This window comes from Gloeophyllum trabeum, assembly GCF_000344685.1.
Source record: "Gloeophyllum trabeum ATCC 11539 unplaced genomic scaffold GLOTRscaffold_00004, whole genome shotgun sequence".
NCBI lineage: Eukaryota > Fungi > Basidiomycota > Agaricomycetes > Gloeophyllales > Gloeophyllaceae > Gloeophyllum > Gloeophyllum trabeum.
This window is the reverse complement of record NW_006920413.1, coordinates 568410-590478: the sequence shown is the minus strand read 5'-3', so window position 1 is coordinate 590478 and position 22069 is coordinate 568410. Positions and strand designations below refer to the sequence as shown.

General features: G+C 53.6%; 8 protein-coding genes across 8 annotated transcripts; 4 read left to right on the top strand and 4 right to left on the bottom strand.

The window, feature by feature from the left end:
• Positions 1-204: 204 nt before the first annotated feature.
• GLOTRDRAFT_115078 (uncharacterized protein) lies at positions 205-2618 on the top strand (the record flags this gene model as incomplete). The annotated part of the gene is made up of 2 exons (XM_007865944.1): positions 205-2485; positions 2546-2618. One exon carries the CDS (start codon positions 205-207, stop codon positions 2410-2412), a length of 2208 nt encoding a protein of 735 aa, XP_007864135.1. The 3' UTR covers positions 2413-2485; positions 2546-2618.
• A 203-nt stretch (positions 2619-2821) lies between these two features.
• On the top strand, positions 2822-4112 carry GLOTRDRAFT_73416 (ADP-ribosylation factor 6). The gene is made up of 6 exons (XM_007865943.1): positions 2822-2989; positions 3048-3113; positions 3167-3217; positions 3279-3530; positions 3582-3657; positions 3713-4112. Exons 1-6 carry the CDS (start codon positions 2962-2964, stop codon positions 3786-3788), a joined length of 549 nt encoding a protein of 182 aa, XP_007864134.1. The 5' UTR covers positions 2822-2961; the 3' UTR covers positions 3789-4112.
• A 36-nt stretch (positions 4113-4148) lies between these two features.
• GLOTRDRAFT_73413 (pyridoxal phosphate-dependent enzyme, beta subunit) lies at positions 4149-5817 on the top strand. The gene is made up of 6 exons (XM_007865942.1): positions 4149-4316; positions 4382-4512; positions 4579-4693; positions 4760-5162; positions 5217-5408; positions 5460-5817. Exons 1-6 carry the CDS (start codon positions 4224-4226, stop codon positions 5594-5596), a joined length of 1071 nt encoding a protein of 356 aa, XP_007864133.1. The 5' UTR covers positions 4149-4223; the 3' UTR covers positions 5597-5817.
• A 381-nt stretch (positions 5818-6198) lies between these two features.
• Positions 6199-9405, top strand: GLOTRDRAFT_120355 (uncharacterized protein; the record flags this gene model as incomplete). Its single annotated transcript, XM_007865941.1, has 7 exons — positions 6199-6321; positions 6374-6486; positions 6567-6830; positions 6894-7119; positions 7175-7409; positions 7490-8463; positions 8527-9405. 7 exons carry the CDS (start codon positions 6199-6201, stop codon positions 9403-9405), a joined length of 2814 nt encoding a protein of 937 aa, XP_007864132.1.
• Positions 9406-9776: 371 nt separating this feature from the next.
• On the bottom strand, positions 9777-11057 carry GLOTRDRAFT_127341 (uncharacterized protein; the record flags this gene model as incomplete). Its single annotated transcript, XM_007865940.1, has 3 exons — positions 9777-10481; positions 10533-10728; positions 10783-11057. 3 exons carry the CDS (start codon positions 11055-11057, stop codon positions 9777-9779), a joined length of 1176 nt encoding a protein of 391 aa, XP_007864131.1.
• A 519-nt stretch (positions 11058-11576) lies between these two features.
• Positions 11577-16123, bottom strand: GLOTRDRAFT_137408 (uncharacterized protein). The gene is made up of 13 exons (XM_007865939.1): positions 15860-16123; positions 15413-15804; positions 15074-15361; positions 14844-15022; positions 14430-14791; positions 13965-14377; positions 13664-13905; positions 13401-13613; positions 13070-13238; positions 12889-13008; positions 12624-12830; positions 12443-12568; positions 11577-12393 (listed from the first exon to the last, which is right to left on the bottom strand). The coding sequence occupies exons 1-13, from the start codon at positions 16083-16085 to the stop codon at positions 11689-11691; spliced, it is 3642 nt and encodes a 1213-aa protein (XP_007864130.1). The 5' UTR covers positions 16086-16123; the 3' UTR covers positions 11577-11688.
• Positions 16124-17699: 1576 nt separating this feature from the next.
• GLOTRDRAFT_39250 (uncharacterized protein) lies at positions 17700-17885 on the bottom strand (the record flags this gene model as incomplete). The annotated part of the gene is made up of 1 exon (XM_007865811.1): positions 17700-17885. A coding segment is annotated over one exon (186 nt), but the record flags the coding sequence as incomplete, so codon positions are not given.
• A 1837-nt stretch (positions 17886-19722) lies between these two features.
• GLOTRDRAFT_127338 (uncharacterized protein) lies at positions 19723-20952 on the bottom strand (the record flags this gene model as incomplete). Its single annotated transcript, XM_007865938.1, has 1 exon — positions 19723-20952. One exon carries the CDS (start codon positions 20950-20952, stop codon positions 19723-19725), a length of 1230 nt encoding a protein of 409 aa, XP_007864129.1.
• Positions 20953-22069: the final 1117 nt, after the last annotated feature.

The window sequence follows — 22069 nt, the reverse complement described above, 5'->3', positions numbered from 1 at the left end:
AGCAAATATACGATTTCTTTCTTTCCTTTTCTCGTGCGTAATTATAATTCTCACTCGCTCGGGCCACACTGCGCCACGCTACGCCCAGACTGCTTCCGAGAACTTAGCCACGTTCTGCACGCGGTACCCACGGATACGCGCCGCTCGGGTCGGGTGGCGTCCTGCCAGAACGCCAGAGCACTGTGGGGCACGCCTACGCTTGCAATGGAACACGAGCCCGGCGACGACTACCTGCGTCGCATCGCGAAATACATCAGAACACATGAACTCAACCTGGCTCAGGGCGGGCTTCCCCTGCGACGGCGACCGCCACGTCCGTCCGAATCATCCGTTCTCAACCCGCTCACCTGGCTTGGGCTCGATGGCAATGGCTCTCAGCAGACGGCGAAGCCGATGGTCCTTACTCTCGACATTCACCACCTGTTCTACATCTTGATCCGTCTGGAAGCGATTGGGCTGGATGTAGGCTCGCTTGACGTCAAAGTGGATGGTGCAAGCCGGCCCATGAACTATATCAATGTATTCCCAAACTCTGACAAGTCGGAGACACTCTCCCTTGCGTCTTTCAGGTCGTCGCTCTCAGCTGTCTCACGACTATCACTCGGTGCTGGGTGGTGGGGACGGGCAGAGCCCCCGTCGCTCGACTCGGAGCTCAAGTACATCTACAGTGCGTTCACGAAGCTTCCCGCCTTGTGCCTTACCGCACCGGGTCCGAAGGTCATAGCCGAACTAGCGAACGAGCCGCCGAACGATAATGCCTTACCACTCTATGCGTTCAAGAACCTGCAGAGCTTGGAATGCGTCGATATTGACCCGAGGACGCTGCTGGGGTGGGATCGTTTAGCGGTGAGCTTGTGGAGCTTGACCATCAAACGGAGTGGTTTGGAGGACGTATCAGACGTTTTCATCAATGCTGTTCTGGACGATCAGGCAAGGGCGGAAGGGACGGTTAACCGGACACGGCGCCGGCACCTGGGCCCGACAAGACAGACGTCGTTTTACAGTACGTCGTTACCTGAGTCTGTGACAGAGCACGACGAAGAGGACGAAGAGGAGCCCTCAACACCGAAGCAGAGTGATCCTCAGCCGCCCAAGTTAGCCCCATCGAAATGGGCCAACCTGCGGCACCTCTGTCTCGCCGATAACGCGCTGACATTCCTGCCTACCGCACCCCTGCCCTACCTCACGTCTCTCATGCACCTCGACCTTTCTTCAAACTTACTCGTTTCCGTGCCAGAGGGGTTGTCGACCCTGTACAACCTCCGCTCACTCAACCTCTCCGATAACATGATCGACTCCGTGCTCGGGATCTACAAAGTTCTGGGCAGTGTACTCTCGTTGAACCTCGCGTCCAACAGGTTGGAGTCGCTTTGCGGACTCGAACGTCTCATGGCGCTCGAGCGCGTCGACCTCAGGCACAACCTTATCGAAGAGAGCGCGGAGGTCGGCCGGCTCGCGACCCTCCCAAATATAAGTCAGGTCTGGGTCGAGGGGAACCCGCTTGTCGAGATTGAGGAGAACTACCGAGTGAAGTGTTTCGAGTACTTCTGGAAGGAGGGCAAGGAGATCATGCTCGATGGGAGCCCTCCGGGGCTCTACGAGAAGTCCTTCATGACAAGTCCACCGCCAGTCCAGATGTCGAGCTCGCGGCCTGTCTCCACGGCGTACTCACCCCCCGTGGTACCTGTCGGGAGCGCGTTCAGCCCGCCTGCGAGACGGGCGGAAGGCTCAAGCGTGAGTCCTGTGCGGTCTCCCGTAGGGTCATCGATGTCGTCGCAGACTGCGTCGCCGCATCTTGGCGCGGCGTCTTCCGCGATAGTGAGCAAGAATCGGCGGAAGAAGAATAAGAGGATTGTGGACCTGGACGGGAAGGGCGAGTGTGAGCATGGCATTGAAGGGCGGAAGCATGGGCATGGACGGACTATGTCAGAGGGCAAGGCTCTCGCTTCGGTCCAGACGCGAGATCTTGCCAGTCCAGAAGGAGGCGATAAAGGCAAGGAGGGGCAAGAAGGAGATGCTCCAGCGGCAAACCCTCTGACGACCTTACCTTCCCGTCCGCCTCCCCGCTCACGCCATAGTCGCTCGCAAACGTCCTACGTCTCCCGGCCCGTCTCTACTGTCTTCCTCGCATCCCCACCCACCCCCTCCGCTCTTCCACCTGTTACCGAACCAGAACCTACGCAGACGCGACGGTCTGCGACCATCTCAGGGAAGTCTAAGTCCGCACTACGGCGCGGTCGCGTCTCTGCATCGGTGTACGAGCCGCCGGCTGGGTCGGATGAGGACGGGGAGAACGCCGCACATAAGGAGGCCGAGGCCTTCCGCGCGCGGATAGAGGCGCTGCGAAGCGATATGGGGGAGGGGTGGCTGAAGGTGTTCAGCCAGACGCAGCTGGAGTCGCCTCGGGCTTAGCTTGGGCGGGGAGAGTGGTCTATGTATTATAATGTGTGATATCCGACGTTCGTGTATACCCGGCCGTGCTTTGGTGCGTTGCGATTTTTGCTGTCATGATGGGGAGCCTGGCTGATTATTCTTGCTGGTTCAGATGCGTGTGTATTTATGTAACTTAACCCTTCGATGATCATGGAGTATAGACGTTCCATCATGTCGTAGACTCGTATGCTGATATATGGAGGGTCCGTCAGAATTTTGGCAAACTTGATTCAGGCCAGAGGTGATTCCTGAGCGGATGACTTTTTGCAAATATTGATAATGTAGGTGGGTGTGGACTCCGAAAAAAGGTGTCTGGAGTCCATACCGGTGTTTGCCGTAGGCTCTCGCTTCGGTGCCCCGGGTCCTCCGAAGGCGATATTGGACCGTTGAACGTGGACTTGAGACAACGCCAGATTCTGGTCCGACTACGTTCTTTCAACTTCGTTCCCAGCTCTACGTGTTTCCTTGCCCCCTCGCCGCCCATCCCCCTCGTCGCTCTTTTACTTCACCTGTTCTGCATAAACCATCATGGGCGCTAACCTTTCGAAAGCTCTGGGTGCGTTCCGTGTCGTCAAGCCTCGGTGAAACCGGCGTGGGCTGACTTTGGTACACAGGGAAGCTTTTTGGCAATAAGGAGATGAGGTTGTTGATGTTGGGTTTGGATGCGGCTGGAAAGACAAGTGAGCGCTCAGTTCTTGGTGATACCGCCCGTGTTGCTGAAGGAGATGTGCAGCAATTCTGTACAAGCTCAAACTCAACCAGTCCGTGACGACGATCCCCACCGGTATGTATAGGTGTCGCTTGGTGTTTACATTTCTGCTCACCCGTTCCTGGAATGCTTGCAGTTGGCTTCAACGTGGAGACCGTCACTTACAAGAACGTCAAATTCAACGTATGGGACGTCGGTGGCCAAGATAAGATTCGGCCGCTATGGAGACATTACTACACCGGGACGCAGGGTCTCGTGTTCGTGGTGGACAGTCAAGACAGGGAGAGGATAGACGAGGCGAAACAGGAGCTTCACCGGATATTGAGCGATAGAGAGATGAAGGATTGTTTGTTGCTCGTGTTTGCGAATAAGCAGGATCTTCCGGGTGGTGAGTATTTTACGTTTGGTTTCGGAATGTGTAGATTGATGTTATACGTAGCTATGTCTCCGGCGGAGGTCACTGAGAAGCTTGGTCTGCACCGGATGCGGGACCGCTCGTGGTATGTCCACCCAAGGTGCGTGACCTTTCTTGCTTTCCTTGTCTCGGAGCATTCATGCGGCAGTTAAAAGTTGCGCTACCACCGGCGAGGGTCTCTTTGAGGGACTCCAGTGGCTATCTCAAAACGTGAAGAAGCGGCAGCAATAAATACGTTGATCTCGTTCCCCATGTCCCTCATCCTGGATTTCGGCCTCTGTCTGTCTAGTCTAATTACCCTCTTGTGTTGATACCCATACTACTTGTCTGCTGATCTCTTTATGGCCCCATACGACGTCCCCTATGCATGACGGACACTGAACGTCCATACGTCCTCCCCCCTTATCTTTCGTCTCCGTACAGGTTACTCTACATTCTTGCCAGGGTTTATCTACGATAATTAATGGATGGGTGTAACATATACGAGTACCGCATCAGCATTGAAACTCGCTGATGCAACGTCGTTCTGGACTTCGAATTCGGAATGCATGTCAGTGATTACCTAACCGCAGAAATTGCGAATCTGCTGCTCACGATGACGCCTTGCATGAATCTGAGGCTTTTAATGTTGCTCGCAGCTGCTTGCCGGTGGTCACTTCCTCTACCATGTCTTCAGGGATCGGGCGACAGATCTTCAAGAGGACGTTCACGTCAAGACCAGTGGATGGCTTTACGGGAGCAGTCGGGAACACGCCCCTTGTACGTCCTGCTCAGCTTCCACGTCTACCATGATCAGTGCTGACCAGCCGTGTACATGAACCTAGATTTATTTGAAGACGTTGTCCGAAAAGACGGGGTGTCGAATATTGGGCAAGGCGGAGTTCCAGAACCCAGGCGGTAGCGTCAAGGACCGAGCTGCGCTAGGCATTGTCTTGGACGCGGAGAAGAGGGGACGGTACGCAGACCAGTGTGTCAACTAGTGCTGGTTGGCTTACTGGAGTTGCCTCGTGTGGTAAGGAAGGATAAAACCAGGAGGAACCGTTGTTGAAGGTACCGCCGGGAATACTGGTATTGGGCTCGCGCATGTGTGCCGAGCACGGGGGTACAAGTGCGTGATCTTCATGCCAAACACCCAGGTGCGTCAAATCAGCCCGTCCGTTCATCTCATCTAAATCCGTATTGACATCATCTATGGTCCTCAGAGCCAAGAGAAGATCGACCTCCTACGCATGCTCGGCGCGGAGGTGTACCCCGTTCCGGCAGTCGCGTACGAGAACCCGAAGAACTACAACCACCAGGCGCGCGACTTTGCACGGGAGCTTGACAACGCGATCTGGACGGACCAGTTCGACAACACCGCGAATGCGGAAGCGCACTACAGAACCACCGGGCCCGAGATCTGGGAGCAGACCGAGGGCAAGTTAGACGGGTTCGTATGCGCAACGGGGACGGGTGGCACGCTTGCGGGGACTGGACGCTACCTGTTGGAGAAGAGCGCCGGGAAGACGCAGGTGTGGCTGGCGGACCCGCCGGGGAGCGTGCTGCATAGCTATATTACCTCTGGGGGGAAGCTGAAGGAACGGACGGGCAGTTCAATCACAGAAGGTGAGTTGATCTGCTTATCGCAGCCAAGATACCACAACTGAGGATCCAAATCAGGCATTGGTCAGGGTCGTATCACGAATAACTTGGGCACCTTTGTCAATGATGTCTCTGGCGCGCTGCATATCCCGGATGAGAAGTCCATTGCTATGGTGTATGAGATGCTGGACACAGAGGGATTGTACCTTGGTGCCAGTTCGGCGCTGAATGTGGTCGCCGCCGTCGAGCTGGCTCAGAAGCTGGGAAAAGGTGAGCAGACACCTCCCTATAATTGCGTGAAATGAAATTGACGGTCCGCAGGTTCCACCGTGGCTACCATTCTCTGCGATGGCGCGTACCGGTACCAGAGTCGGCTGTTCTCCAAAAAATGGCTGCAGGCGAAGGGACTTGAGGATGCTATCCCGGGACACTTGAAGAAGTATGCTGTTTTAGACTAGGCCTCGGAAGCCAACTCTGTCAAAGCTTTCGGCTTGCTATTGATCCTTGTGGATGACAAAGCTAATACGACAGCGATACAACATCACCTGAAGACACAGCTGCCAAGCCGCGCCCCGGGTGATAGGACTGTTTCTATTGATGTCCCTGTAACCGATAATACCGCTTGACCCTAGACGAGGAAGATTATATAATTCTACTGTATGCCCTACATTTGTCGGGGAATACGTTGCTGCCTGCTGGCTGAGCTTGACTGGATGGCCATGTACTGCTTGAGCTTCAGTTCGCAGTCATGGCATGGTCTTAGTAGGGACATTTGTGGGTGGTTCTGCTGCTGACCGGACTGGTGAACCATGCGAAACTGGCATCCGGATAAGGAATCTCCGACGCTACCTCTTGACTTGAGATGACAGTGGTTGAGGAATCGGCAAGAGAGAGTTTATGCCACCAGCCGGGCATACTAAGTTCAGCAGGCCAATCACAGTGCTTGCAGCCCTCAAGGAAGTCACGTCACTGTCATCGCAGCTCGTGACCGAACGCGAGCGCGTCAATCGAGTTTCACTCTCAGCCACACCCCAGCTGGTCGGTCGCATGCCTTTCGACCATGTCCGAGTCTCTCCGTACGCCGTGGATCTACGCATATCTCGCTGAAGTTGGCGAAACATACGGTGCCTTTCTCTCTAACGTGCCGAAATATTCAAAGAATAAGAAAGTGCAGTTGATTGAGGTGCGTTAAAGTTCTCTCTAGCGATGTCTACTAGTATTTATTCTGCACGCAGTTCCTTACCTACAACCAAGACACTGAAGACTCATGTATATGGGGAGTTGTATCCGACAAAGAGCACACAATCCCGGTGCGAATCAACGCGGAGGCACTCCGCACATACCGAGCGTGAGTCCCGCCTGTACTGCGAAACCTGAAAAAAGGGGGGTTTAATATTCGAATCCTATGCAAACGCGGTGCTTTGACAGTGCAGTGGGACCGGAGGGTAGGAGACTGACGGAGCAGCGTAACGCTCTTGTCAAAATCAAAGACTTCCGCCCCTTCTTCAGCCGCGTCCCCTTGGGCGGCAATGTCAAAGGAATGACGAAGCACGCCAGGCTAGCACTCGAAGTGGACTTTATTGAGGTGGTTGGGAGCGTGGCAGAGGCGCGGTGGGGGAGTCCGAGCGACGTGGGCGGGGTTGATAAAGTGAGACGGTGGACGGAAGGTCTGCAGCAGGATGGGGGTGGTGGGTAAGTCCGGATTATTTGCACTCTACTCCCTCTGCGAACCCCATTCTAGACGGTGTGCTGCAGGAACATTCTGAAGATCGAGAAAGAGCAAGAGGCCCCGGAAGGCCGGGCAGAGGGGAAGGCTCAAGACCGTCGGGTCAAGATCTCCCTTGATAACATACTCACTCGGAAGCACAAGTCTGCGGAGAAGGAAGAATCTTCGCGAACGACAACAAAAAGGGAGGCGTTTAACACTCATCGCAGCACAGCAGATCTTTCTGTAGGGCAATTGTGGAGACGTAGCTGGAAAGTACGTATCTCATCTTGTATATCAAGGCGCATATATTGACTAAAGTCGATGGCAGTCGTATATTAAGGCGGCTGATACTGAAGATATCATCGGTTGGGCATATGTACCCGATCCGGTCAAAGCAGCCTTGAAGGCTCCGCCAAATGAAGTTACCATTGGACAGATTTCTCAGAGACTGACTGAGGAAGCTAACACGACGGCAGACCGTGCCAGTCAGCGTCAGCGTCAGGGGGAGGAACCCACTGTCGATGACCCTGCCCCTTCCCCTCGCCGTCGAACGCCACCACCAAGTGAGACCAATACAACGCATATGATCCGATGCTTTTTACTGATAGGGCTCGGGAAGAGCGACGCCATGCACTTGATTTAGGTTCCAGCTCGCCGCCGGACGCTTCTCAGGTCGAAGTTGATGGAACTGACGCCGCCTTCCGCCGACCAACCACGCCCACCCGATCGGAGTGGTCGCCGTCTGTGCACGGCAGTCCTGAGCAGAATCAAGAAGATGAACTCGCGGCAAACGCTGGTCTTGACCATACTTTCGAGTTCAGCCATTTAGCCCAGGCAGACGAGCAGCGACGTGGTTCTCCATCCATTTGGCTACCCTCCAACCCACCTAGAAGTGACTTCCGCCGTCTCTCTCCCAGTGCTGCTTCTCAAACACTCGCCACACACCCCGAGCATTCCACTTCCCAAATCCCTTCGGCCAACTCCCAACAGGCCCGCGAGACCTCTACAAATATCCCGCCTTCGATAGTGTTCCCGAAGCACGGTGCAAGGAAAGTGCCCTACCCTGTTCCGCCACGCCCCCGCGACCCCAATGCCTCGGGTCCCGAGCGGATTCTCGTGCCAAACTCTGACATTTCGGGATCTGGTAGTGGTTCCATGAGGTTTACGCAATCGCAGAGTCAGTCGCAGGGTGCTGCCTCGTTATCGCAGAGCAATATTCTTGCTGGGTTGGACCGGGGGCGAATTGCCGCGCCCTCGGCTCAGGTGCTTCCCCCCAACGGTGCCAGTGTGGTGGGGGGTGACCGTGGCTATGAGGGAGACCGGTCCTCGCCCGAGATGACTCGCGATAGTCAGCACCATTCCGAAGGAAACGACGTCCAGGCTGAAGTAGTTTCTGTGCGACAAGAGATGTCTCCTGACGTCGATGGAATGGGCTACCCTCAGGCGACGGAGGAGCTGGAGCTCGAGGGGCCGATCGAAGACCATCCAGACGTTCCCGCTCGCGATTGTAAGCGTCCCACAGCAGCCCCCCATGCGCACATTGGGCGTGAAGATGATGGCTATTCTTCGGATGATCGGGAGACCCTTGCTACGTTGGCACGTGAGGCAAGCCAAAAGGTGAGCATGGTTGTTCATGATTCGAAATAGTTAGCTCACTATGTGTAGCCTCGTCTATCTCAGCGGTCCTTCAGCAAGCACCCTATATCTCCGCCTACGAGTGGCCCTAGCATCTCGAGAGTTCGGCAAAGGAGCGATGGGTTGCCGCCGGTATTCGCCCCTCCCCGGTCGTCAGATGTCCCCATCTTGCCTTCGAGCCCGGACGTGTTCATTGACACCAAGCCCTCGAATGCGGACCGGGATTCAAAAGCTTCTCGGGCCAGATCTTCCAGTAGCTTTAAACGGGCCATCACTCCGGCATCGGTTCAGGAATCTTTGAAGCATAAGGGAGGCCGTGCAGAGCAGGTGCTGTCTCACACCAGGACGTCAACTCATGACCCCGATGCCTGGGTGGTGCCAAGTTTCATGCGAAAAGGTAATGAAGGAGCGCGGGGCAGCTCCGCCATTCCGGCGAGAAGCAAGCGGAAACGAGACAGTGACGGGTCTGTGGTAGAGATCCAGCCGCCACATAAATCGCTGAAAAGCTCGGACGACCGGAGGGTGCAGACAATGCCAGTTCGCGCAGCTGATGCGCCTTCCGAAGGTGCGGAGGGCCGAAAAAAACCGGGGAGCGTATCGTCTGGAATCGTATCTACCGCGCAACAAAATGTCCGAACCACGACTGGTCGTCCTTTGCCTGGCATCTCTGCTGCTTCGAGACGACATCCGCATCCACACCCGAAGTCCCTCCTTGTCCCGGAAGCTGGCTTAAGTAAGCAGCGACCGTCTGTCACGAATGGCCAGCATCGTGTTGAGGGAGAGCCGAAAGAAAAGCTGGCTGGATTTACCATCGACTTGGGCATGCGCCGCGAAAAAGACGGTCCTCCTCTGATTACCTGGAATACTCTGTCCGAGATCCTACTACTAACCGGAAGGATAAGGAACGGCACGAGCAGAGGGTAATCAATCTATTTTCTTGCCGTCAGCACGTTTGATGTAGATGTGTATTTTTATTTGCTATTTATTCTTGGGATGCTCAGTCGATGCTTTGTCTCCGAGTGCCATACAGTCAAATACTCAAGACAATATTCCGGTCCGGAAAATGCAATCCGGAACGCTATTTTTCATAACGTGGGACAAGCCTTGTCAGCTCGGCTACCGATGCGTACCAGCTGCACTACAATTATATAGCCAGTTGGAAGCACTAGACTTTGCGCCAGCCAGTTCAAATTCGAGATGATACAACAATTATACACTTCCGTCTACCAAGACGCACAGCTTGCGGGATTGGCAGCCATGTCTGTAATTCATACAGTGCTACAGGACGCCATCCTTCAAGCGTAGTCTAGGATCTGAAGGGTGCCATCCCTTCCGATAAACGCTATCCGGCCGACAGTGTCTTCGAATGCGACACACCCCAAACCATAACGGCGCCTCGCAAGCTCGCACGACCCAAGTCTCTGCACGAACACCTCGCTCTTGCACATCTCGACTACGTTGCCCGGCGGCTGGTACGCCGCGGACGCGCACGCTTCCTCGTCATGCTCGCGCCGGACGCTGAAGCCGACGATGCAGCGCGCGGGGTACGTCGCGTGCTTGCGCGTGATGTTGCGCGTCTCGAGCCAGATGCCCTTGCCGCTCGGTCCGACGAGCATCTCCGCATGGGAGGGGACGATGGGGATGAGCCTGTTGTTGATGACGTGCAGCGCGACTCCGGCCTCGGGCGTATCGTTGGTGTCGCGAGAGGGCCCAGCGGTGCTGGGTACTGTGGCCAGTAAATCGACCTGCTTGATGACCTCGAAGCCCCGCAGAAGGATGGTGATGGGCACCTTTGGCCACCCGGTGGTCTGGTCGCGGTAGAATGGGTCCTGGACGTAGATCGCGGTCTGGATGGCGTGGAAGTCCCAGTGTATGATGAGGCCTGGGTCGCCCTGAACAGCCGGTGAGGTGGGGTTCGGCGCTTTGACGAGGACGCCCGAGTGGCGCCGCACTATAAGGAAATATCCGTTGATATATTTTGCACCGAGTACCAGGTCCTCCTGTGCCATAGTGAGTCAATGCGATGTCACAGCCAAGCAGAACACGCGTACCACATCGGGATCGTCGCTGCTGATGCTGAGGCTCAGCAAGCGGTCCATCTTCCAATCGTACACTTGCAGGTTGTCGAATAGGATGAAGTTCCCACGAAGTAGCAGAACTGAGGCATCCGGAATGACTGGCACGTCTACGGATAGCGCGACGAAGCGTCCGTGAAACTTGTCCAGGGAGTATACTCTCAAAGACGGGCTATAAGGGATATCAGTTACCCAGCACAAAAGATATGATAGGGGCATGCCTTACACTTCTAGGTTGGTTTGCAAACAGAACGTGCCTTGACTGTCGGGATCCTCGTTGCACACGAGCTCGAAGAGATAATGGGAGGCCTGATCCTCCAGCTGTGCGACACAGAACGCCTGGGACCCACGCAGGGGCACTTCCCAGCAGGAGACAGTCGACCTGTACTGCGAGCCTGAGACAGTAATAAGGTACTCGCCATCTTCCCCGGCAACGAAATGTACTGCGGCGAAGTTAGTCTCGAGAGTCTCGGTGGTGGAGGATGCCGCAGCAGACAACATGATGCATCTGCGAGCCTGAGGATACTGAGAGAGCCAGTTCTCGTGAAATCTGGTAGAGTGTACCACAAATGGTTCGATTTCCCTCGAAGAAAACGACTTGATGTCCCTTCTCTTGCCGGAAAGTGGCAGTCCTTTATCGTACACGAGGCGCTGAAGCGCGTCTGTCCAAACCCAGCGCAGCTTCGTCAATCCGAGAAGACGTTTGCAGGTCTTGGACATATTAAGGTTCCTTCGTGAGGAGCACAAGATGCCACCTACCAGCCTTAGTGATAATATGCTGCCAATATCCATAAGCTTGATGAGCAAGAGTATAAGGTCGTCCGGAAGGCTCGCCAAGCCTGTTGCTTTCTGGTGAAGCAGCACGGAAAGCATTTGTTTCTGTTGTATTGATGGAACGAGGGAATGCAGAGGGGTTAGACGCGTGAACGCGCGACTGGCGTGTGGCAACTGGAAGAGTTGTGGCACGATCTAAAGTACCCGATAGCATTGCACAGCCACCACTGCTTCTTTTCCGATTCGCATCTAACTCTTTTTGACCTCCGAGGCCGTGCGACACAAAACACTTGCAAGCACTTGCAATTACGAAAACAACAAAAATAATAGATATACATTTTGGTACAAACGTCCTCGCCTAGAACCCACTCGCCGTGACCCTCAGCTGCTCCAGCTTCTTCAGCACCTCCCCAACCGTCCTATCCAGCTCGCCCGCAATCGCGCTCTGCTTGCTCGCGGGCAACCTCGCAAACGTCTCGCACAGATCCCCATCCACGACCGCCTTCACCGGCACGTAATACCCTCTCCACGCCAGTTGGTCTCGCCCGACCAGACTCGGCTGCTCAGACCGTATATGCTGCTCCAGCGTCGAGATAAAGTCCACGTCCTCCTTCGACACGAAGGGCACGAGAATGCCGACCGTCCCGTGGAGACCGGTATAGAGCAGGACTTCACGACCTCCAGCAACCAGCGACACCTTGTGTATCGACGTTACAAGGTCACCGACGTGGAAGTGGGACAGCATCTTCGTTTTGTGCGGCGCACCCATTAGTATACCCTTCTCGTGCAAAATGCCAGCGCCGGTGGGATCGTCGTCAACCTGGTCCGACACCTTCATGTCTAGGCGGTTCACGAAGACGTTTCCGAATCTGTCGCCGGCAGCAACGGTCGTATAATCGACCATGCACGCCGCCGTGACCCATCTGGGCTGCGTGTCGTCAGCGAAGATGAGGAGTCTGTTCTCGGGTGCTTTGTATACTGCAAAGAAGATAGACTCTTGCATGTCACCGACCAAGATGCGGGAGCCTTGTGTATTCAAATTCACAATCGCGGAGCCGAAGCCCTGGAGGGGATGTCAGCTGCCTGGTAGCTCAACAGCGCACCACGCTCACTTTATTCTCCACTTTCCGTAGAAGCTTCTTCTTGCCGATATCATAAATACGTAGAGCTTTGCCCACACCTGCCACCAGCCTGCCCTGGAACGGCATCACAGCCAACGGGACGTCGTCCGTCTCGGTCTATGATGAAACAAGGATTAGAATGAACCGTCTCGTCATGGATACCAGAACGAACCTTGTGCAATAACTCAAGCCCGGTGCCATCATCTGTAAACCGGTATGTGCGCAAGAAACCACTGGTACACGACCGTGGCGACAAGAACGTGTCCTGCGCAGTCCCAACCACCAGATGCAGCTCTCCTCCCCGAGCCGCGAAGGGCACGATAGCGAGCGAGAACGCCGACTCATTGTTATCAAGCGGTATCACATTTACTGTCTTTGCCTGAATGACGATAGTGCTGTCAGGGCACATAATAATCAAGGAGCAAATACCAACGCACATCAACCGGATCGATAATCCTGATGTTCGACGCCCACTGCCCCGCAGGGGCTTTAACGCGTCCAAACGTCTCAGGTGGCAGATTGACGATGTCATCATCGATCATTTTTCCCTGACTCCGCTGCGATGGCGACGCAAGTCAAGCTCTATACATATACCACAGGTTGAACTGCCACACTTACCAATTCATTCAGCTTACTCGTGGCCGTCGCGTCCGAGTAGGACCGATGGTCGCCTTCGATAAGGTAGAAGTACCGATTCGTAGGGTGCGAGATGAACTTGCGAGGAGTATATGCCAGTGGGATGGAGTCCTGTTTTAACTTCGTCCCGAGCTTTGGTATCTGGAATATTCTGTAGGTATCAAATCAGCTCGTGAACGACATGGCGCGTTGTGTGTAGTAGAGAAGCCTCAGTAGGAACAATTGGTATTATAAAAGGTATCGGCATGCACCGTGGTGCTTTCCGTTCCCTTGGGATCATCACAGAAAGGTGGTCCAATGGATCGATACTCACCGTAATGTGCTTCCAGCAATACCGATCAACCCTTCAGGGCACAGCTCCGCGGAGAAATTCCATGCATAATCCAGCGTATCGAGGATGAGCGGCGTGAAGTGCATGAGGTTCTGATGGGTATAATTCAGCCACGATCGTGAGGAGAGCGCCAGGATAGCGGGATTCTTCTGCGTCTGAATCCGCAACAGTCGGATTGGTCGTGTACCCAAGAACCTAATTGTACGTCATGAGAACGGAGCAGGATAGCTATCGCGAGCACATACCGTGTCCGTGTGTCCGTGAGTTGGCCGTTGACAGGATCCAGTACCGTACGAAGCAGCACACCATTCTGCAGACCGATATTGACGAACGTTGTCGGATGCGACTTGTTTATGCTCGCGTCGAGGATATCCGCGATACATATCGCAGATGGCGGGGCCGTCAGCGCTTGTAGACTGATGGTCTCTAGCGTGCTCTCCGGGTCGAGGGAGATTATCCGGACAGTCTGATCCTCACAGCCAACAGCCTGTAACCAGCGTAACTATAATCAGTAAACCGGCGCGTCGGAGCACGAGGAAGACTGACCAGGTAGGGTGTTCGTTGACGACCTTCCGGCACCTCTCCGACACTGAGTGCGAGGACCGTACTGCCCATTGCTTTACGATCCTGGAACTCGTTGAGCTGGCCTTCCAAGTCAAGCTCAAAGTAGACCAGCTCTGCCGAGCTCAACGCCACCACAACTTGTCGCTTATTTGTAGTAGCTGTAACGATCGTTTTGCCACTGGGCGCACGCCACTCGTTCACCCGTCGATCAGAAAGCACATGTCGGATACCGTGAGGATGGACTTGAAGCAGAGCATCTTCTCCAATTTGTTGGACGGCCAATGTCGGCGCAGAAGAAAGGAATCCGGTATCTTGCACTTCTTCGATGGTTTCGCCTATTGAGAGAACAAGGGTACCATTGACGAAAGACAAGATGATGTATGAATCATATAAATCTTGATACGTAGATCAGTATGAAGGGAACTTTGCGAGGAGAAGAGGGCTTACCATCTTCTTTGATCTTAGTCGTCCACACCGCATTGGGAATACCAGGGAGGTCCGAGCTGACAACTTCCTCAACTTCGAGACCGTGTCGCAGCATCCTGAGCGAGCTCCGAGCACCTCTCCCGCACGCGGTGAAAATCTGGGGGCTATCTGAGTTCGGCAACAGGTTCATCACCTTCGCGTCGAGAATCGGGTCCAGAGACTCGAGCTCGTCAGCCAAGGCCAAGTTATCCAGAGCATGTGGCTTGAAGTATGCCCGGCGGAGAGGCAGGGTAGGATCATCCATGCCGAAGGAGGGGTAGGAGGTCGAGCTGAATTCGGGCTCGTCATCATCATCACCGAGCTTTTGGAATTGATAAAGATAGCTGAGAAGCGCGTCAGGGTCTGGGTGGACATGGCAGAAAGGACATACTCAACTGGTTACCGAATTCAGAAGCGACGAAGAGAAAACCGGACTTGAGAATACAGAGACTGGATGCAACAGGTACAGTGTCGAAATACTTAATTTTCAGTGCCTTCACCTCTTCCTCTTCGTGCTCAATCGTGACCTTGTAAAGGTCACCCTCTTCACTCTGAAGCAGGAAAAAGAAAGCGCCCTGAACACATTGTCAGTCGAGAGAGGTCAGCCGAGTATAACAAATACATGCCTTCATTTTGTGCATGACAGCAGCCACAATAATGAGGCCGCGGTCGGGATCCTCCAAGGGATGCCGTCTACGAGGGATAGGCACTCGGTGTTGAGGGGCGTCCATATGCCGATAAATAATGTGATCTTCGCAACAGACTAAAACACCGGAGGGCCCGTCGTACCGGTCACTAGACGCGAGTTGGCCACCAGGAACTTGGACGAGGAGATTCGCTCTAGGATCTGTCGGTGCACTCCATTTTCGCACAACATGGTTCAACCCAAGATCAAGCTCATAGTAGGTGAGTAGCTGGAGAAAGTCAAATCAGCCGAAGCCCACTGCCAGATGTGATCAACTCGCCTTCTCGGCGTTATTGAAGGCTTCGCCTGTAGGATCTTGGTCGGACTCGCTGTAGTCAACCTCGAGCGCCGCAAAGGTAGGGTTCTCGAATCCGACGTCCAATCCCACAATATGATGGATTATAGAGGCATTTTTATGGGCCTCCAAAGGAGACGATATCGTCAGGTTCGCAGCGGCATCTCTGTTCAGGATGTAGACCAATTTGGCTTTCTCTATGGCCGAGATCATGACGCTCCGGCCTTTGGGGTCGACCGCCAAGTACTGGCCAGGGACGATACGGCGCGCGCCCGACTTGCCATAAGTCTCCTGATGCAGTTTCACGAAGCTACTAGTTTTGGGATCATAATCCAGAATGACAATGCGTCCAGAATCAGATCCTACTATAGCATAATCTGAGAAAATCACTGTAAATCGTGCAAAAACGCAGGCATACGTACAAGGGCTCACCCTTGGTACCCCCAGTCAGGCGGAACGCAGCCAGTGAGCGTATCGAACCAAAGACGTCGCATGCTATCACAGTGGCAACCTTCCCAGTCTGGGGGTCAGGTCGCAACAGCTCCAGTCGCGTTCCATGCGAAACAATGATTTCCTGCTGCCTCGCGCCGGAGAAATTTCCAACGATGGCCTGAGTGATGGCTGTTGGCGGTTGCAAGGTGAGATTATAAAGATGCATGCTGGGTGTGGCAGACCCCGGCAAGGAGATTCAGAGGACAGCGCCTTCGCTGACGCTCTAGCTTGCACGCCAGGAAGCGAAGTCGAACGCGAAAAGTTGGGTTGATTGCTTGGACTTATTTGGTTCTGTGGCGGCGAGGTTGTTTGCGCACCGCAGTAATGCACTCAGCCTCAAGACTCTCAACGAGATCGTATGGCGCCGCTGAAAGACTATACAGAGCTCTGCAGCGGCTTGCCATCCCAGGCGTGTACCTTAGCGCTTACACCGGACGGCGGAACACCAGCACCAAGGCATCCCCGCGCAGTGTATCCCAGCCCGCTGTGCGGACTCGGTCTGGAGTAAGCTGACGAACTCCTTTTATAAGCAAGGAGACTCTTCATTTTTTTCGCAATCTTAACAGAGAAGCCATATTATTAGGACCCTCGACCCCGCCGTCTCCCCCCCTCCGATTGCATCGACCCTTCCGGCGTAACAACCTTGAGACTGCGTGCTCTCAGCGAGCCGTCCCACTTTGAGGAAGGGCGGGACCTTCTACTGCCCGACGGTGGACCCTGGCACCTGCTCCTCGCCAGACTCTTCTCCTTTCGAACCTACAAGGCCCTTCGTGAGCTCCTCATCTGTGACGGCCTTGTGCCGGAGACGTCCGTGGATAGAGTAAGAGAACTCGTGAAGACGCGTTCTAGGGTTGTGGGGGGGTATTGTCGACCATACGGGAAGCATCCTTTCATCAGGTCACTGAACCAGGAATTTGAAGTCAACCTCGACAATGCACATATCTATCTCTGGATTTTAGATCAACAGAACAACGCCGGATGGATAGAGCTGCCAGGCTTGTTTTGTCTGCTCCTTGGCCTTGGAAGTAATCATAGGTACCATGCGCCATACCTTGGTATGTGCGATTCGTTTTCTCGTTTGGAGTTGCCCCTTAGGATCGGATGAGGCTCGGCTGTTTTACGCTTCGAGCGCTCCACGTTCCCTGAGCATGCAGGGACGCGCACCATTGTGCTGCGGATCGTTAGATTCACCGCGTCTCCGAGACGAAATCCAGCCTATTCGGGACCCGACGCAATGACGGAACCGAGAGAAGGAGAACTCGTTATGAAGTGGACGCGACCTGTGGGGAGAGAGAGTAACTCTACTAAACGATCTCGGGCTGGAGGTCCTCGTGGTTTCTCATGCGTGCCCTGGTCTTACAACCCCGACAAGTTTCCCAAGAAGTTGGCCGATGGGCTTGCGGGATTACGGCTTCTGTTAGACACGAAGTCTGATTCTGAGGAGTCCCCGCTCTTGACTAACTCCACCCTAGAGCAGTCCTGATGAACTTGGGGTAATTTAGTTGTACACGCATTACGCGCTTCCAGGACACACCGCACTACACATACTTCCGCTTTCATTCTGGAGCAGAGCTCAACCTATATATGCTCATTTGTCCACTGTACATAACTACAATGAGGATGGCACTCAGTCGTCAATCCGGAGCCATATAGCCTACTAGGGTAGGGGAGACCTGTTTAGTGCCGATAGTTGCTACAGAATGATAGAAGTGTAATAGAAGCTATCCTTACACAAGCAGAAAAAGTGAACCACTTCTAGGGTTGACCATTTTCAGTGCAGTTAATACATACACAAGAGTCCGACTCGGACAAGGAACATTACTTGCTGTCGGTATCCACTTAATGATGGACAATGGGGGAAAAGAGCATAAATATTGAGCTCCGTAGAGCTGCCACTCTGGGTAAGCGTGTCATCCTTGTGCAGGGGCCATGCTAATCTTCTCTGTATCGTTCCAATTTTTTCGTATGTCACCCCGAAGGGGACACTGAACAAGGCTCGGGATGTGGCGCCATCAACGAGAACAAGGCATTCTGTTCAGCTGGCGGGTGTAGATCTCGGACAAGGCTCCGGCAATCTTCGTCCATGACCTTCTAAGTACCTGCCACAAACCGCAACATTAAAATACGCCGCTAAAAGACTGTTTTGGTCTCTCAATTAAACGGAAAGCACATGTCCTCTACTGCAAACTCTGTATGGCGCAGTTGTTCAATCTCATCTGTTGTCGTATTCAATCTCTGGGCTATCGGGCGAAGTGACTCAAGTGCATTTCTTGAAGTTGTCTCACAGCTCTCGCATCGCATGCTGCCCTACGTGTTCTGGACTGAACTCTAACGGTACCGCAAACACTAATCCATGTGAATGGAGAGACATACTTTCGCATCTGTCCGGCTTGAGAGTCCTTAGACATACGGACATGTCCCAGCCTCCGTGCATTTGCCGCAACTGCGCTCTTCATCATGGGCTTCCGATGGGACAGTGAGGCGCCTCAAAGCTGAAGACGAGCTCGGTGCTCGAGCTGTATCTCCTACTTGAGGCTCAGTTCTCTACGACTATCATGTCATTGTCACGGTTGGTCATCATCCTCCGAATTACAAAAGATCGCCTTAAGAGTAGGGTCGCAGTGCTCCCGAGACTGGTCCAGTTAGTAACACATGGTCAGACAGTTGGCAATTCGTTTCAAGCCGAGATCTCCCTTCCGAACTTAGAGAGGTCGGACCTGGGACAATGGAACAAAACTTACGACACGAGCATCACATACATTTTAAAACCTGTTTTCCCTCAACGCTCCCAATCTCTAGCTCATGCGATTCGTTAGCGGTGACCACTGGGCAAAGAAGTTGGGATCTTTTACCTCCGACTCAGTACCATGAACTCGCCTTCTCTCGCACCTTCAGGGTGGAGGACAGGGAGGGCAGGCTTTTGCTTGATCTGTAGGGGCTTGATCAGTCTTACACCAGGTCTCATTATTCTGAATACCTTCGGTGACGATCCCAGTGTATCTCAGGTCTGCGGTCGTGACCACCTGTACTCAACGACTTATTTTTTGCACTGCAGTTAAATGACCAACAGCGTCACCGCGAAGTCCATACTTCAACAGCCGATGACCGGGCTCTAAATGCACTCCATTCCGGAACACCTGGCCAGTGGTGCCATGGGAGTGATTCCGGGACGACGGTTGTCGCCACGAACGAATAGCAGCTCAGCAGACTTCTTCTGAAACCTCCCAGACACCACCCTTTCATGTGCTGTGCGACTTCTCTGGCGAAGCGTAAAGTGACTGGAGAATGTCTTCGCATTCAGCGGGTCTATCTTGTTTCTCCCTCATTCCTCCAGCGTCTCGGGCTCCGCATCTGCGACGCACATGAGCCAGTAACCCTTCAGTTTCGGAATGCTATAGTGCCCCCTCTCCCGTTCATTTTCATCGGCTACTCGCAGGCAGTCTCCTAAGTGTGGCATCTTTTCTTCACAATCAACAATACCACATAGTATAGTCGCTAGCTTACACCCAATAGATATGCAGTCTTTGCTGAAGTGGAGAAATGTGCATGGGGAATACATACCGGGTATGTCCGCAAAGAAATGATGCAATGGAGGGATGCTTTAGAGCAAATACGGAATTGGGCATGCCAATGAGGAGGGAAATACTGGGGTAACTCGCAGTGCGCTCGCGCCCCATCCGTGCGCTTCGTAGCACAGTCACGATAAAAACGTGCTTGAGTTGGGAGACCCTCGCCCTAGATAGTTGTAGCATGGCACATGGACGAAACAGGGAAACGAGACTCACCAACTTCTCTCGCATTCCCTACTTGAGGCCCAATAGGTCCGACAAAAGCCTGCCGTCCGTATCTTCTACCCTGAAAGTACGGGACCGTGCCAACTCTTGAAACCTAGACACCGTTTGAGGGGCCACAAGCGGAAGAGCTGACCATTCCTTCCAACCGATGAGCCGCACCACTCGCAGCTCTGGTGCACTGATGGAAAACAACGTCTCAAAGAGAACCTCGTACTCCCTGTCACTGCTTCGCTCTGTTCTCCACGCGCTAAGGCCCAATTTCTGTATCCTCGGGAGAGAGAGCGCACGGGGGAGAAAGCTCCAGTCTGAGGACCACATCACGAGGTGGACGAGGTTGGGTAATTTGCGAAGTAGCTCCTTGACATGCATCCTAACATCAATCTCCAGTGCTGGCACCAATAGTGAAGTGATATTATCACATATACTAGAAGGGACGTTGGGCAAGTGGGTCCGAAATTCTAGGGTTCGTAGTGCCGGCAATTCATCTTCCGGTGTCAGACGGCCTGCAGACTGAATGTCGCCCCAGGACGAGCATGTCAAGTGTGGAAGTCGCAAAGGAGGAAAGCATATCTGTTCGGGTAAATAAGGACCCCAGTCATGCCTAAGGATCCTGAGGTTGGGCAGGGACAATAACATTTGCCTCCACTCCTCTACATCAGCAGCATCTTCACAGCCAGGTGTCCAATGAAGGACGCGGAGGGTCTCCCCTCGTGATGCCGTGGCCGACAGCACATCTTTCGAAGAGAGTATTATGCTGTACTTGTTGTCCGACCATAAGTTGAATATGACGAGGGCAGGCATTGCATTGATTAGCTCTGCGAGTAGCTTCAAGTCGGGTGGTTGGGGGTCCCCTGGCGTAGCCAGAACACAGATGAATCTGCGGACACTTGCTCGGAGGGACGGGCCGACGTCAGATGTCTGGAAGTCGGACACCAGGGTCCTGTGGAGGCGTTGAAGCCCCTCAGTGCCCTCTGCTACAACAATCCTATACAGGATCGGTGAGGCGAGTTCCCGCCAACGCTTGCATACCAGTGTCAAGGACTGCGTCGTGCTATTGGCTTGCTTTACAGCAGCGACTTCTTCGTCCTGCGGTAGAGGGATGACGCGCCCAAAAGGGTCATACGACTCGGACTGCAGCGCTCCAGGGACGTAGGCGGCAGTCTCGAAGATTTCAGTCCAAAGCTCGGGTGCGAGCGCCGTTATATGGTTGTCACATCCGAGATCTAAAGTCGATGTCATGGATGAGCAATGAATACCGGCGACGACGATCAGAGAACTGGAGAGATACGAAGGTTAGAATGCAAGGTCGTCACCTTGAATGCGACCAAGTTATATCGCCAGCGGTGGCAGTACGATCAGAAAGTTAGACAGACGACAACAAATGGTTCCTTTGAGAGCGTGCCTCCCATCGATGCACCCAAGGGGAGGAACACCTAAACGAGTGCAAAGGTGCCATCACGAACGCACTCCCGAATCTCAGGCGAGTGCCAAAGTGCAATCAATCAGGAACACACTCCCGATTCTCCGGCGGATGTGTGTTCCTTGAGGCCTGAAGAGTGTGATTGTGGGGAGACGCAACGCCTGCCAACGGCGCGAGTCGCTTAGTAAGCAGATTGTGGCTGAAGACTGGCACAAGTGCGCCTTGACCCAACTCGCCGTGTAATGACATCGGAGAGTGATTAGAATTTCTTGTAGGATGATATAATGGTTTTTTGGGATACAGAGGATGTGTAATGGCATCTTTTCCCTTATACATAAGGATGTACATCATAGCTTTCCTATTCCCTCAATTCCCATGCTCAACCACCCATTGATTGTGCTTGCAATGCTCAACAGATTACCTTGTGAGATCCCATATACATCATGAAAGGTGTATTATTATTTTATTCAGCTGACTTGAGGCAGACTTAACCAATTAGCATGTATGACTCGGGATGGTACACTTCTTGTTATGGCTGTAGGCAGAGATATTATGCTTCATTACACCCAAATATCTGCAAGGGAAGGGAACCATATCAAGAATGCTATATATCAAGTCTGAGAGAAGCTGTGCAGTCTTTAGTGCATTGGAGAGCGGAAAGGCGACCTCCAGTGTGACACCAGAACGCGGTTGTCACACACGTCACACAGCCAGACGCGCTGATTTCAGGCGCGTTGTGACTCAAATGCGCCACGCGCATGCAGCTTCCTAGAGTCATTTTTGGCTCTTGCGACATTAGTACCAAATGTTCTGAAGACATATCTGGATGTATCGGAAAACTCGGATTCTTCGAAAATGTATCGTATCTTCAAACACTAGTCAAACAGATATCTTTTTCACCCTATATGGAGGGAAAGAGGCAAAGTACCGGAAATC

What these genes read in the sequence shown, in the direction of transcription:
- GLOTRDRAFT_73416 (XM_007865943.1), top strand. Translation starts at nt 2,962, where the DNA reads ATGGGCGCTAACCTTTCGAAAGCTCTGG. An exon ending in GGATGCGGCTGGAAAGACAA is followed by an intron (nt 3,114 to 3,166) that starts GTGAGCGCTCAG and finishes GGAGATGTGCAG; the next exon opens with CAATTCTGTACAAGCTCAAA. An exon ending in TAAGCAGGATCTTCCGGGTG is followed by an intron (nt 3,531 to 3,581) that starts GTGAGTATTTTA and finishes TGTTATACGTAG; the next exon opens with CTATGTCTCCGGCGGAGGTC.
- GLOTRDRAFT_73413 (XM_007865942.1), top strand. Translation starts at nt 4,224, where the DNA reads ATGTCTTCAGGGATCGGGCGACAGATCTTCAAGAGGACGTTCACGTCA. An exon ending in GACGCGGAGAAGAGGGGACG is followed by an intron (nt 4,513 to 4,578) that starts GTACGCAGACCA and finishes GTGGTAAGGAAG; the next exon opens with GATAAAACCAGGAGGAACCG. An exon ending in GGCTCAGAAGCTGGGAAAAG is followed by an intron (nt 5,409 to 5,459) that starts GTGAGCAGACAC and finishes GACGGTCCGCAG; the next exon opens with GTTCCACCGTGGCTACCATT.
- GLOTRDRAFT_137408 (XM_007865939.1), bottom strand. Translation starts at nt 16,085, where the DNA reads ATGCATCTTTATAATCTCACCTTGCAACCGCCAACAGCCATCACTCAG. An exon ending in ATTGCTGGAAGCACATTACG is followed by an intron (nt 13,239 to 13,400) that starts GTGAGTATCGAT and finishes TGATACCTACAG; the next exon opens with AATATTCCAGATACCAAAGC. An exon ending in CGAGTAAGCTGAATGAATTG is followed by an intron (nt 13,009 to 13,069) that starts GTAAGTGTGGCA and finishes TCGCCATCGCAG; the next exon opens with CGGAGTCAGGGAAAAATGAT.